General features: G+C 36.6%; 1 protein-coding gene across 3 annotated transcripts; it reads right to left on the bottom strand.

Annotated features, from left to right (window-relative positions):
• Window positions 1–5,456: 5,456 nt before the first annotated feature.
• Window positions 5,457–13,812, bottom strand: stx2b (syntaxin 2b). 3 transcript variants are annotated; one of them, XM_061729898.1, is made up of 11 exons: window positions 13,526–13,812; window positions 13,373–13,444; window positions 13,187–13,286; window positions 11,532–11,606; window positions 11,358–11,431; window positions 9,434–9,542; window positions 7,423–7,496; window positions 7,093–7,230; window positions 6,849–6,959; window positions 6,579–6,698; window positions 5,457–6,401 (listed from the first exon to the last, which is right to left on the bottom strand). In XM_061729898.1, the coding sequence occupies exons 1-10, from the start codon at window positions 13,553–13,555 to the stop codon at window positions 6,603–6,605; spliced, it is 879 nt and encodes a 292-aa protein (XP_061585882.1). In that variant the 5' UTR covers window positions 13,556–13,812; the 3' UTR covers window positions 5,457–6,401; window positions 6,579–6,602. The 3 variants fall into 3 exon arrangements, with proteins under 3 accessions (XP_061585882.1, XP_061585881.1, XP_061585883.1); XM_061729897.1 differs by having other exon boundaries at window positions 5,457–6,698; XM_061729899.1 differs by lacking the exon at window positions 6,579–6,698.
• Between the last annotated feature and the right edge of the window lie 443 nt (window positions 13,813–14,255).

Raw genomic sequence — 14,255 nt, 5'->3', positions numbered from 1 at the left:
GTACTTGTGATTCACAGTAGATGTTGGACATAACAGAGCTACAGAATAATGGCACCCAAACATCAATGATGAATCATGGGTTCAAACAGTGTCCACCGTGTTATCCATGCTAGCGTGTCACAAACCCACTGTAGAGGAAACGATTGGCAAGAGAATTTTCATCCGCTGTCAGCTCCAATTCCACTTAAGCCAAGCACTCCAATTTATTATGCAATCCAGTCTTACATTTACAGGACAATTGGGTTTTAAGGTAGGCCGTTCTCTTTGTTATTTGGGCAATAGTTCACCCTGAGGACTTTCGCTTCCTTTGTGCTCGGTTTATAATCATTGTGAAATATTTTTGTATCTTTTCTTCTGGGTTTAAGAACCCAGAAGAAAAGACATACTTTTTGTGTTTGTTTTTTTTATGTTATGCCTTTGTCTTCATAGATGGGGGCGTTACAAGAACTCCGCCTAAATCAGAAACAAGAAAGGTGAAATCAAAACATACAAGTGTATAAAATAAAAAAAAAAACATTATTGTGGCCAGTAAGTTGCCATAAATGTCTGATGCATCACATATCCATTATCTATACCCTCCTCATCCTGTATAGAGTTTGGCGGTTTTCTGGAGCTGACACCAGCTGTCTCTGGGTGACAAGTGGGCCGATGCCAATAAATAATATACAGAAATGGTAAAAAAAAAAAAAAACATTGATTTTGTTTACAGCTCCAATAAACACCTCGGATAAAAATAATAGAATTATCTGTCAATACCCCCATATGTCATGAGGATCTAACCACTATGTAAGAAGAAGATATATAGTGGCATTATTATACTATTTCAGATGGGCCAAATTATTAATCTGCATCAAACAGCCAAACTAAGGAGATTGCTGAAACCACTGAATCTGAGTTATCCCATTATTTTTGAGTAAGAAATGTGGTGTAAAAAAATTTTAAATCTTGAATAATGGCAGTTGAACATTGCTTACATGTTTGGTGAAATCTTATTAACAGTAGTACTGACAGTTTCATGTAAACGTTTCATGGTTAAAAATAAACGTTCACGTTTACACATGCACAACATGAAGAAAACTTAAGTTATTGTCACTAAATAGCTGTACCGCTTTAAGAAAAAACACTTTTCAACACAAATGGAAAGGAGGCTTAAGTGTAAGGCCGGACTCTAGACAAATAGAGAAAGGTCGTGGTTTTATAAGTTCAGATGTACTCCAGGGTAATGCGGGCGACCGAGGATGAAGATCAGCAAGTGGCGCATGCATCATCCCTGGATCCTACTGTGTAAGCATGGGGGGGGCAGTATTATGATCTGGGGTTGCTTCAGTTGGTCAGCTCTAGGTACTATAATCTAATTGCTGTTCTATGAATTTATGGGGTGTTAGTGATGAGGCTCATTTAGGGCTCCTCTTGGATATTGACAGGTGTGCCCAGGCAGGTTTCTCTGACAGAAAGCCTGGCTCTAGCACGCTCATCCATTGAAGGTTGATTTACACAAGCTTTGATTTCACCCACATTAACGGAAAAGTACATGTTATTTAGTCAAATGTTTGTGTGTTTTTTTCATTACTAAGAGTTTGCAAGTTACTCATGGCAAAATAGATATTTAGAATTTTCTGACGCACTGATGCAATTGTACTGCATCTTTTCCATGGTTCAAGATAACATAATGGTAGAGCCCCGTTTACATTTACTGGGCATGAAATATACATTAATGCATTACTGTCCACATTCTTTAACACATTCTGTACTTGGATATCGGGTGTTTCTATTGTACACATAGCATGCCTACTAAGTCTAGCACATATTACAGGCTGCATTTTTGGTCACCCAACTGCACACCCGGGTGCAGCTACTATCGGCTGTTTGATTTTTATACTGTAACTCAAATAATGCCTCATCCCCCTAATGGACGTGGAAGAGTTTCGTCTTTCAAAGTTTATCACATGAAACGCTGCTAAGTTTCATTTCCAGTCCTCAGGCGTCAGTATAAAGCAATGTGTGTTTCAGAGGGTAAAGAAGACGAGGGATTCTTACACACTCATATCATAAACTACACAATAAAAAAAAACACGCTTATCTTTATTTTGGGGGTATCCACGTGGAGGGTACTTACTAAAGTCTCTCAAACGGAGTTCATTGCACTTTACTCCGTGGTCGCAAAAGCCTCCTTTCGACGATGAGGAATGAGGTTTGTAAGGGCTGTTTTATGGTTAAGCGTTACATCAACGCAGAGCCTACGCCCTACGCCATAGTCTCCCGCTGCAGCTTATTCCGTGTTTCTGAGGAGATGTGCGGCTGCAGAACAGCGCCGCCGGCCGCCTGGCTCACCGAGGAAGGTGTAATACCCTTCTTTAAATCCACCTACACTATAAATGTATGTAAACTATACGAAATGCTTTTAAAAGTTACTTACATAAATATGATTGGATATTCATTCCAGACATTTTATGTCAACTCTCCACAGGTGAAGGTGATTAATCTTACACTGATTAGCTGCCACCTACAGGACTACTTGGAAATAAAAGTAGATAAAGGACATGAGTATGGAGGATTTTTTGTGCCAAAATTAAATAAATAAATACATCATTAATTAATTAAATTGGGAATGAAATATATCATTCATTAATTAAATGTGTCATTAATTAATTAAAATTAGAATGAAATATGTCATTAATTAATTAAAATACAATTCATTTTAAGAAAAAATATATATTTATTGTTTCAGCATTTAATTAATTAATGACACATTTAATTAATTAATGATATATTTCATTCCCATTTTAATGAATTAATGATGTATTTATTTATTTAATTTTGACACAAAAAATCCTCCATACATGAGAGGCCACATGACAATCTGTATAGCAGTATATCTTTTTTTCACAGTAATCATTTTGACATGGAATAATAAGTAAGTGTTCCCTGATGTCAGTGATTTTGTTTTTACACATACAGCTTTCTGGTTTCATTCTCAGATGCTGGATTAGGATTGCTCTATATCTGTTTTAAATGCAGAAGATTCCCAAAATACCTCACTTGTAGACAGGCGTCCAGTTAGGAACGTCACAGTTATGGAATGAGTCATCATGGAAATAGTGTGCTGCAAAAAAGGGCTATTGTGTATTTTAACACTTAAATATGGTGTTACCAGACAAATGACACCTAATTTATTTGACATCGAACTTTTTTTTAAGTTGTACATTAATACCCTAAAGTAAGGACTATTAATTATTCCAAAGTAGTAAGCTACAGACAAAATGGTGTAAAAAAAAAACAATTAGAAAATAAAAGGGCCTGTTATCAAAATACGCTTCAGAGTTAGATATTTTGGTGTCTGAGGCTGACTGTGTCTGAAAATATGTAATTCAGTGACTTTCAACTGTGCAGCATACTGTGACATCACAGACCCAGAGCACAGCAGAATTATCCAGATCCCCTGTCTTTGCATCACCAACTTCACACCATGCTGCATTTCCTAAATACTCCAGAAGTGGGGAAGACAAACCTGGATGACAGATCTCTGAAGAGGCAAACTCAGCAAAAAGAGGTGGAGAAGAATTGAGTCGTTGACTCTGAAATCATAACTGTTATGATCAGAGCTGTAAAGACATTATTGAAGAAAATGCTTTTGTACTGTATCTTTGGTGTTTTTGACCAAAGCTGTTACATCCATTATCATTATCATACAATATCATTTGGACATATGAACCTCTTGAAATGGTTTTGAATGTGAATACTGCTATTTTCTGCTTATACTTTGTCATAACTGCAAAAAAAGAAAACCCTGAGTTTGTGTGAATGAAAAGCTTAGGAAATGCCAGAAACCATATAATTCTCTGCAGGCGGAGAAGAGCTTTTGGAGAGGTCAGATGGCATGCTGCTTTGACATTTTGAGTGGCAGACAGTAAATGGATAAACCAGCATGTATTTCCAGTGAATATTTTATTTTTCTTCTGAATGATCTGAAAACGTTGGTGTTCTTTCTACTGTTCTAGTTCGCGTGGCCTCAGAAGACCTGCTGATGCTCGTCAGGTCAGAGAAGGTAACAAAACCAACCTTGAGGAGTTTAAAATCCACTTGTCCTTAAAGACACATTATTTTATGGACAGTCGTGCTTGAATTGTATTTTTGGGGTGCCAGATGGCTCCCCTGTGTGCCATACATACAGAAGCACAGTCCTCATGCAGCCGATCCAGGTTCAAGTCCTTTGTTGCATCTTCTCCTTTTCTATCCTGCCCCATGCTTCATAATTGTAAATATTAACCATAGAAGCCACAAAAATAGAATTGTATTGTTTAAATGTGAAGGCTTATGTTCAAAAGTAGAAAAACATAGCATACCAGCAAAAAAAACCTATCTCTTATCATATCAAATATAATGGTGCTGGTATAATGGGCACGTTTTGCTGTTTCGCAACATCTATAGATTTTAAAGGGACTTTTCACACACACACACAAAAAGATCCATTTAGGACACATCATTTATTTTAACTCATGCCCTGCCATTAATTGACCTTAATCCAACAAAAATTCTGTAGAAGGAAGCAAATGTTTTACAATTTCCCAAGCTGATGTGCATACTGATTAACAACATGAATTTCCTTTTGTGTCGTGATTACTGCACAAAGAGGGTCATGTCAGTTTGGACCTCTTTTTACCACTCGCATATACTGCACATAATACTGGATCATTTGCATCAAGAAAATGATTTGCTAAGATTAATATTATTATTAATGTGATTATTATTAATATTATTGCCATATTTTAATTTGGTGTTCTTGAGCCACCTTTATAGGTATTGTGGTATGTATGTATGTATGTATGTGTGTATGTGTGTGTGTGTGTGTGTGTGTGTGTGTATGTATGTATGTATGTATGTATGTATGTATGTATGTATGTATGTATGTATGTATGTATGTATGTATGTATGTATGTATGTATGTATGTATGTATGTATGTATGTATGTATGTATGTATGTATGTATGTATGTATGTATGTATGTATGTATGTATGTATGTATGTATGTATGTATGTATGTATGTATGTATGTAGGACATTCACTTTCACTGCACGCTTAATGCATCTCTAAAGTTTGATCCAACAAGGAAAGAAAAGAACTTATCCTGCAGTGAGCCACTTACACTTTCCACTTATTCTGTTTGGCTGATTACATGGAAATCAAGCGCTTGGTGCAAAGTGCTTATTAGGCCTCAAGTAAACAGCAAACACTTTCTATCTGTTTTCATTTACTTAAACTGAACCTCTAACTATTTGAAGTGCTGAATAGAACACAAAACCCCTCTCTAATTTTGGTTCACAATGTCACAGATTTATAATTTAAAATATCTAGTGATCATGTAACGTTAGCTGGTAAGCTCACCTTAATTCTCTTCAGCTTGATAGTATAAAAGGTGATAAACTGCACAATAAACTACACAAACTTGTTACTCTTTATATTTTAATCAGATTAATAAAGTATTTTGCTCCAGTATAAAACACAGCATATGAAAAAATGAATATGTGCTGTCAAAGTAATCAACCAAGAGTACAATATTACTGCATGACTTCTTTCACAAAAAACATTTCAGTCATCACACTTGGTGGTAAAAACAAGCAAAACACATCAGGTTAAGGTTTTTCAGTAATATATAAGGAAGGCACTGCTGTAGCATTGCAAGATTTCATTTGATCAAGATGAAAATATTTATTCTAAGACACAATTAGCTCAAGAATAAAAAAATTACAGGGATTTTCCCCCCCTTTGTTTTCATTTCAAAATAATTCCTGAGTTGTAGTAGTTTCTTCATTCATCAGTTCAGATGAATTTAACTTTGTAAACAAGAATATGAATAGTTGAAACTTTATACAACCCCATCACAGTGTAAGAAGAGCGGTTGCCTCATTTAACTATAATAGTAATAGTTTAACAGTAGCATTGTGTTGGTAAACTGATTAACATCTCCGCGGATAATGATGCTGGAGTGCAATCAGGTTTTTCATCTAACTCTCAACAAGAATGCAAATAATTCCCTAAAATATCAAACTATTCTTTTAAAGTTATCAGCACAAGGAAGTAATAAATAATGGCAGTATTAGAGAACCAATAACAGTAAATAAACATTTGCTGTGCTGTTAGTTAGACATAAATATTGTTCCAGAATAGATTCTTAATCTGGTTACTATTAACAAGTGCATTACATATATTATACCTGACTATAGTAAAGTTTTGTTTTTCATTTTCTTTAATGGTGTTGAACATTGTGAGTCTTATTGTGAAGCTGCTCAAAGCTTCCTCAATGATTACTGTTTCAGAAGTATGAACTCTATCACTCAAAGACACCAACTAAGATGATGATTAAAAGTAAGAAACCTCCACTCAAGGCAATGTAGAGATGTTTCTGTAGAAGAAAAAAAACAGGACAAATGAGGAGTCAGAGTAGCTGCACCCGAGAAACAGCTACTTACAACACCAGAGAAATATTTAACAGACAAATGAGTGACTTGAGTTACAATAAATGAGTGGAGCGATGAATATTCCTGTCATCAAATAGAAGTTTAAGGCTAAGAGTCGTTACCTCACACTATAGGCACAGCTGGTTTCATGCAGGAGGTTTGGTTAGTCCGACAGACAGCCCAACAATTAGTGCAATGACAGCAAGCAGGATCAACAGAGCAAAGGCAAGGATGATGTATTTCTGCCAAGTGAACAGAGAAATTGTGACTTTCAACAGAAGGAGAACTTTCAAAATGTCAATGTGGGTATCACTCAAACTGAATATTGTTTTGTTTTACACCTGCTTGGATTTGAGACAGTTTAGCAACATATTACTGATAGGAGCACATACCCTCTGGGATTTCTTCTGGTATCTTACAGCTTTTTTGGTCTCCTCTTTTGCCCGAAAAATATACTCTGCTGCATTAGAAACATTATTCTCAATGTTGTTCACCATTTCACCCTGTAAAAGATTGTATTCATGTTGGGGTTTGTTTTTTCTTTCAGCTGTATACTGCTGCACTTGTGAGGTGTGAGGTCGGATCACTAACAGAATCAGTCAACCAGCTTCCATTCTCATTAAACAGAGTTGTTACCTGGGTTTCCACCAGCATTGCCATGTCCATGAACATTGCATGAAGCTCTCTGATGCTCGATTCCAAACGAATGATGTCCTGGTGACGTGACTCTATCTCATTTAAGGCCTGCCGTGTGATCTGGGAATCAGAAATGATCTGAGGAAGAAAATGCACAACGTAAATTAATCCAAAAAAACCGAACACAGGTTTTAGACAACTGCTTTGGGGGAAAAGAAATGCTGTAAATATGACATCACCTCAAGTTACCGACACCTCCGTGACCAAATGGCAGTAAGAGCCTTTAACCCAGCAGCAACAACACTGCACAGTAATACATTAGAAACGTACATCTGATGTGAAGATTGACGGATTTCCACTTTCCAACATGTCCTCTAGTTCTTCACTGGTGGTGACTCTTCCAGCTAAAATAATACAAATGCAAAAGGAGATTATGTACTAATCATATTTGAGTCATGATGTTGTGGTTGTCCCAGCAAAAATAACATTAATCAGAATAACAGTAGATTCTTAGCATATAATTCATTATTTTTGTCAGAAATAGTTATCTATTCTGAGACTGATTAAATAAAACAAATATTTTTTATAAAGATGACATTACACTGAAATAAAGTAAATAATACAAAATGTGTCAGTCTTTTTAATATATTTGGGTGCAGAAAATATAGAACAAAGACACCCTCTTAACATGCCTTTTTTTCTATTTACAAGTTTGTGCACCTGTCTGCTGGTGTTTTCTGTCTTCCTTCCAGGGTGTTTGGATTCCTTGGGCAGATTTCAGTTTCCACCAAAGGTTATAAACAGAACTTGGCAACTATTTTTAACAGTTTACTTTTTATTTATCGATTAATGTGCCTGAGGTGGAGGTCCTATTTACAGACTTACTTTAAAAAAAGGTATGCTTATACATATTGCTAAATGTCTGATGATATTCCTGTTACTCATATGATGTTGCCACAGCTGTATGATAAGATAGCTGCATGGTGATTGGTTCGGATGACATAAGGGTAAAAAAATACATTTTGTGAATATTGGAAAAAAGTTGGCTTTATAAACAACCTTTTTCTGGGCAATAACTGACGAATGAATTTTGATGTGATCTTCATTTTTTAATAACCCACCAGCTGGCTGTTTATATGACTTCAACATTCCTATTGCATCTGCAATGCAAATGCAACTAGAAAAATAAAATGAAATCAAATAAAAATGATGCTATGATCTCCTTCGATGAGCTTCCCAGTCTCCATAATCCTCAGAGCGCCTTTAAAACTGTCTGCTCCAAATGTGCCTTTGGAAACATTTGTATAAACAGTAGGATTTGCTTCCTGTTATTTAAAACTCTCCCTGGAGAGGGAGATGTCCGTATAGATGCTTATGTGCCCCACACCTTTCACAGTGACTACTCTTCAGAGGAAGAAACTGAGTAAAACACAACATAAATGACCACTGCCTGCCTAAAGATTCTCCCTCTCCGAATGTTAAATAAATGATTGAAGGTTATAAGCGAACAGGTGGAGGTTTGTGTGTTTTGTCAGAGACAGGTGAGCTATTGTTACACAGGCCCCTGAGCCCTATGCCCGTTTCCCAGGCAACACAAACACAGTTAGGCGTCTCCAGTATCATGCTCTCCCGTCTGCAGAGTGGAGTCATGGAGGCTCTCATTAATGCCTGCCACAGGGATTGTGGGAAACACGCCTGTTTTTTCACTATTGTCTCGTGTCCCTCATATGAGGATAACACTTTAGACCTGAATGTGGCATTTTTAACAGACAGCCGCACATACGGTCTGTACCTGAAAAATAGTGGAACATATCAACAAATCGAGTTCTTCTACGGTTATTTTACACACCAAAATAACTCCAAGCATTTTTAATAACTCCGGGTTTTGTTTGATAACTTTCAAGTTATCTTTCTGGATGTAACCAGATTATCCATACTAATCCTGTTTCCATTAAAACACTAAATTGCTAATGTTTGAATGTAATCAGTCAGTATTCTTTGTGCAGATGGAAAGCTTCACATCTTGAAGAAACATGGAGAACCACTGTTATGCTTTTGGTCTGTGTTTTTCAACAGTCAGGCTTGAGTCCGGAGAAGCGGAGAGGAAGTTGCATTGTGTTTCCTGGATCCTGTTATCAAACCATTTAAGAGACTCACTTTTCAGTATTTCTTTCTCCAGATTTACACACGAATGTTGCCGTCAGATTCAAAGTTCCAGTGTAATGAAAAAACACGTGTTTTCGGTTTGCGATTGCTTTGCTGAGTTTTCAAAGATTGAAGAACACACATGCAGCCTGTTTTTTGGCCTCATATATATCCGGTGGTGAGATTTGTCACTTACTTATCTCCAGTTGTCTCTGGATCCTTCCTTTGCTTCTCTCCCGAAAGAACACTTGGGTCTCATTGTACTGGGTCATGACCTCCACAAACTTCCTAGATAGCACAGTGTGCTAAGGACGAATAAAAACATAAGGCTACTTTAAGGGCTCAATGCCCCACAGAACAGTTTCATAAAATACATTTTATGAAACAAAATCAGGGAAAAACAGTTGTGACAGTATGGAAAATGCAAATTAAAAAGTACAAAAGTTCTTACAGTTGCTTTAACTTCTATTCCAGTGACAATTGTAAAAATAAATATTTTGTTTTTCTCATCATTAATTTGATTTAATTCGTCAATATGCATCTATCTCTGAACGTCATGTCTGAAAATCTTGAAAATTTAAAAAAGGTGGGACAGCAGGGACTTTGTGAAATCACATTTTTTCTCACGACACTTAATAGCAATCAAAATACCAAGTGATGAAGTGTTTTAGTTATTGAGTCGCGTTTTCCCTGCAAGCACATACTGTATTTAGGTGTCTAACAGTACAGAAACATTGTTGTTGCATCTTCATGCTATTTCAATAGGAACAATTTGTGTACAAATACTGGCTTCTTCCTGCTTCTCTTTAGTCATGCTTTTGTATATGTGTGCAGAATTTGGCAACTCCTTGGAAGTAGTTCAGCCAGGCAACCCAAGAAACATTTTTTCTTATTCAGAATTTACTGTAGTACAACCTCATACCATCACAGAGCCTTTTGGCTCTTACTGGTGATTACATGCCTTGGTCCATTTCCACCATAAAGATCTAGGATACTGTTTACCGGTAGTCTAGCAAGGGTACACGTCTGCAAAGTAAATTTTCAGTAATATTTGTGATTATTAGAATATTATTTCATATTATTATAAGTAGTATTTGTGTAATGGTGTGGTGACAGTGACTGGAGCCGATTGGTGTCACAGTTTAAGCCTTGAAACTTGTTTTTCAAATGGTCAAATTCTCCTAGATTTCTTTAACTGTTTGGTGACCACCATTCATGGATTCTGGTTTTCATCACCTACTAACATAATTTACTTAAAATAACATACTTTAATATGGTTTAGCTCATTACAAGACCTAAACATGTTCCAGCTGACTTTGCAATGTAGCAATTAAAATGCAGGATTGTAATATATTTGATGAGACCAAACATCAGATAACTTAGGTTCTCTGCAATGAAATAACCATTGCAAAACATGACCTTTCATGTTGTGTAATGTCCTATTCTAATTACCATCAGGTGAAAGGTATAAATCCCGTTTATAACCCTGCTCACTAAAACCATATCAAAACCATGGTGCTCCAGGACATGTGTGGGGGCTATACCTCATTGCCCAAAACACCTGATTAAATTAAAACATAACCTTGGTTTCTTCTGCAGAGGAGGGTGGCTGCTTTTGATAGTTGTTTTTTATAGTCATTATTTCTAAAATGATTGTAATTCTAGATTGTGCTGCTATTTTAGTTGGTTTAAAAAAATGACATCTAATGTTTATGATTGTTATTATGATTTCTGATTTTTCTTTCATGCATTTATCATTCTTTCATCCTATGTATCAGCACTGGTAATGTACCTAGACAGAATTTCTTTGGAAAAAATAAACTATATCTTAACTTATCTGATCTTATTTTTTCTGTGTTTTCCATACCATCCAAACATTTTCTGATTTGGGGTTATGAATTGTTTTTAACTAATGGCACTTATGGACAGCCTGTAAATAAAGATTGACAGGTAGACTTTACAGATAAAGTATATAATTACATAATATTTTTAAAATGTTTTGTTCTCCATGTATCTTTAGTAGTTCTGGGCACTTCTACAGCGGGAGTTGATGGCATTGTATGCACAGAAAATGTGATATTTGCATGTGATGAGTTGCCAGTAAGGGATTGGTTTCTGACCTGTGTTTTCTGGATTCTGAAGTCAACAGATGTTCTGTTAGCAACATCATCTTTTGGCATACTCTGCTCCATGGCTTCAGGATGAGAAAGTTAAGATGAGAACATTACACGCATTACCGTATGAAAGTGTGTACAGTGCTGTTATGAAACCCCCAGCGTCATGGCTGAACTCACATTTTAGTTTAGTTCGAACAACGTTGGCATTCCCTTTGATGTCATTAGTCAATGTACCCAGCTGATCCTTTGTTCCTTACAAAGCATACAGGAAACACAATAGGTTGAGTATGTTTGCAAGAAAGAAAATGCCATAATCACTGTGGGTCTGGCTCCTGTAAAAATTGGATTTACTGATTTTATCTCATCTCTTTGCATCAACCTGGCGGAACTTTTGAAGTGATCAGCAAGCTAAGGTCCTTTGTTTCTTTCCCAAGTGACCTTCAGACAATTATAAACAATACAGATGCATTGTAAACTGTCACAGTTCAACGGATGAAGGCCAGGAACTGATGTTCAAGTCTCATTTAAGTATGTTAACATACATTTCCCAGTATATGGTTTTAGATTGTTTGACAGCTTTATTAATGTCGTTAACATGTTGCTTATCAGAGCCCCCTGTACACAGAGACACAAACAGGCTGGTAATTAAGGAGGATTTACATTAGACATTATTTTGTAAAAACATTTGAAAGAAATTAAATGTTGAAGTCTCAAAGAATAAAACTAGGCAGACCTCAAAGTGGTCTCTGGAGTTTAGGGAAAAACCTCTGTGCTGTTTCCTTTACAGGTTTCCGGCCAGCGAGCCATTCAATTACAACCAGGAGGTAAAATACAACAAAGGAAGTGAGACATTTATTGCAATTCACCCAAAAAAAGGTTCAACTCTGTCTAAGTGGTTCTGTCCTCTTCTTACATAGTTCCAATGCACAACAAAAAGTCAATTCTGGGGCATTTTCCCAGGGGCGTCAATTGGGTATGGCAAGGTATGGCAGCCGCCCCACCTTGGCTTCAAGGGAAAATGTAAATGTTTGTTTTTTAAATACATTTATGGAATTACTCTGTGTCTATTTGTATTGATTATTCTATTATTTAATACATATAAAATAACTACAAATTCAAATCAGAACAACAAGATCGATTTCACTAGTTATTACGCTGCAAAAACTTGAAATCTTAACAAGAATATTTGTATTATTTCTAGTTAAAATGTCTAATTTTTAGTCAAAAAAATCTCATTACATTTAAGACAAGACTCAAAAACTCAAAAAACAACAATTTTCACCTGTTTCAAGTAGATTTTCCACTTAAAATAAGTAGAAAATTTTTTCTGCTTGTAATGAGAAGATAAATCTTGTCCCACTGGCAGATTTTTCTACTTATTTCAATTGAAAATTTACTTGAAACAGGTGAAAATGGTCAAATAAGTTATTTTTCTGGCAATGATCTTGTTTTAAGTGCAATGAGACTAAAAATGACTAAAAATGAGACATTCTAACTAGAAATAAGATAAATATTCCTGGTAAGATTTTGAGTTTTTGCAGTGTGAGTGAGACTGCATTTGAAAAAGTTCCAATGTTCTTGACCACACAGATAAGTTACATAGCAGACTTCTGTGATGAGTATTTGCTGGACGTGTTGATTGATACTCTAGTTCAGTTCTGTGACTCGTAACCTTGCCATACCTTAGCTTTGACTGAATTGACGCCACTGCATTTTCCATAGACAAAACACCAACAATTAGATCTAAACCAAAGTTTCTTAAAAAACCTAAGACAGGTGAAAGCTGAAATGACATGGGCTCCAGTCAGAAAGCTTTCTGGAGACTAACTTACTGTCATCTGGGTTGGGTGCAGACAGGATCATGCTGTGAATCTTCCTCACCTCTTCTACTTGGGAGGAGATCTTATCAACGAGTCCTCTAACTTCTTCTACCTAAATCGATCAAATAAAATGTCTCTATTAATCGGTATCTTCAGTTATATTCTCAGAGCAGTCATTCAGGCCGCAATAACACTCACCCTCCTGAAAAAGTCCTCCATGAAGCCATCAATGCAGTGCACTGTAACATCCTCCTCCGCTTGGGTATTGCTCTATACGGAGGAAAAATACGTTTTTGGGACTTTTATGAGTTCAAGCTTCATGTCTGGCCCGAGCTGGTAGAAAACACTTACGGCAGAGAGTTCAGCCAGCCGATCCTTCATCCCCCCGATCTGCGCGTCTCCCGTCAAGGTTTCTAGTAAAACATCCGGCGCGTCATATTAAAAATCCCCCACATGTGAAATGAGGCTATATCCTATCCAGCCAGGGAGCAGAGGATAGATCACTTCTGGGAAGATCAGTTGATCGAAATACAGACCTGAATCAACAGATTATGAGAGGGCAGTTGCTGAAATGAGAGCGGAGCGCTCAGAGTCGTAATTCAAAACTTACTCTGAGATGCGTCTTTTAAAAAAAGCTGCAGCCCTAAAAACCGAAAAATAAATAGATATGCAAATAAATAAAATACGTAACTCAATTATTTTTAAGATGTCACAGTATAGGCTATAGTATCCCAAACAGATGCACAAGACTCAGCAGCAGGGACATATGCCTCCTATCCGACCTCTGCCGCGTTCCATTTGTCCTCGGAAGTGGGGATATCCCACTTCCCAGTTGGAATTTTCAACTGGAACGCCCCTCGAAGTGGGATTTCCCACTGGGAAAGTGGGAGAGTCTTGACCACCCCCGAGTAAACATTCCAAGATAGCTACCCTGGTTGTAAACAGTAGAAGAGAGCTCTGTAAAAATTCGTAGCACTTCATTCTAGTTTTGGTCACACTAAATCAGTCGTATACAAGTATTGTTCGGCATATATATGCTGCTATAGTGTAATTTACATTTTTCCTGTGGTATATGCGAACT

This window comes from Cololabis saira, chromosome 9 (assembly GCF_033807715.1).
Source record: "Cololabis saira isolate AMF1-May2022 chromosome 9, fColSai1.1, whole genome shotgun sequence".
Lineage (NCBI taxonomy): Eukaryota > Metazoa > Chordata > Actinopteri > Beloniformes > Belonidae > Cololabis > Cololabis saira.
Note: the sequence above shows the minus strand (reverse complement) of the source record. Positions and strands in the feature narration are given on the sequence as shown.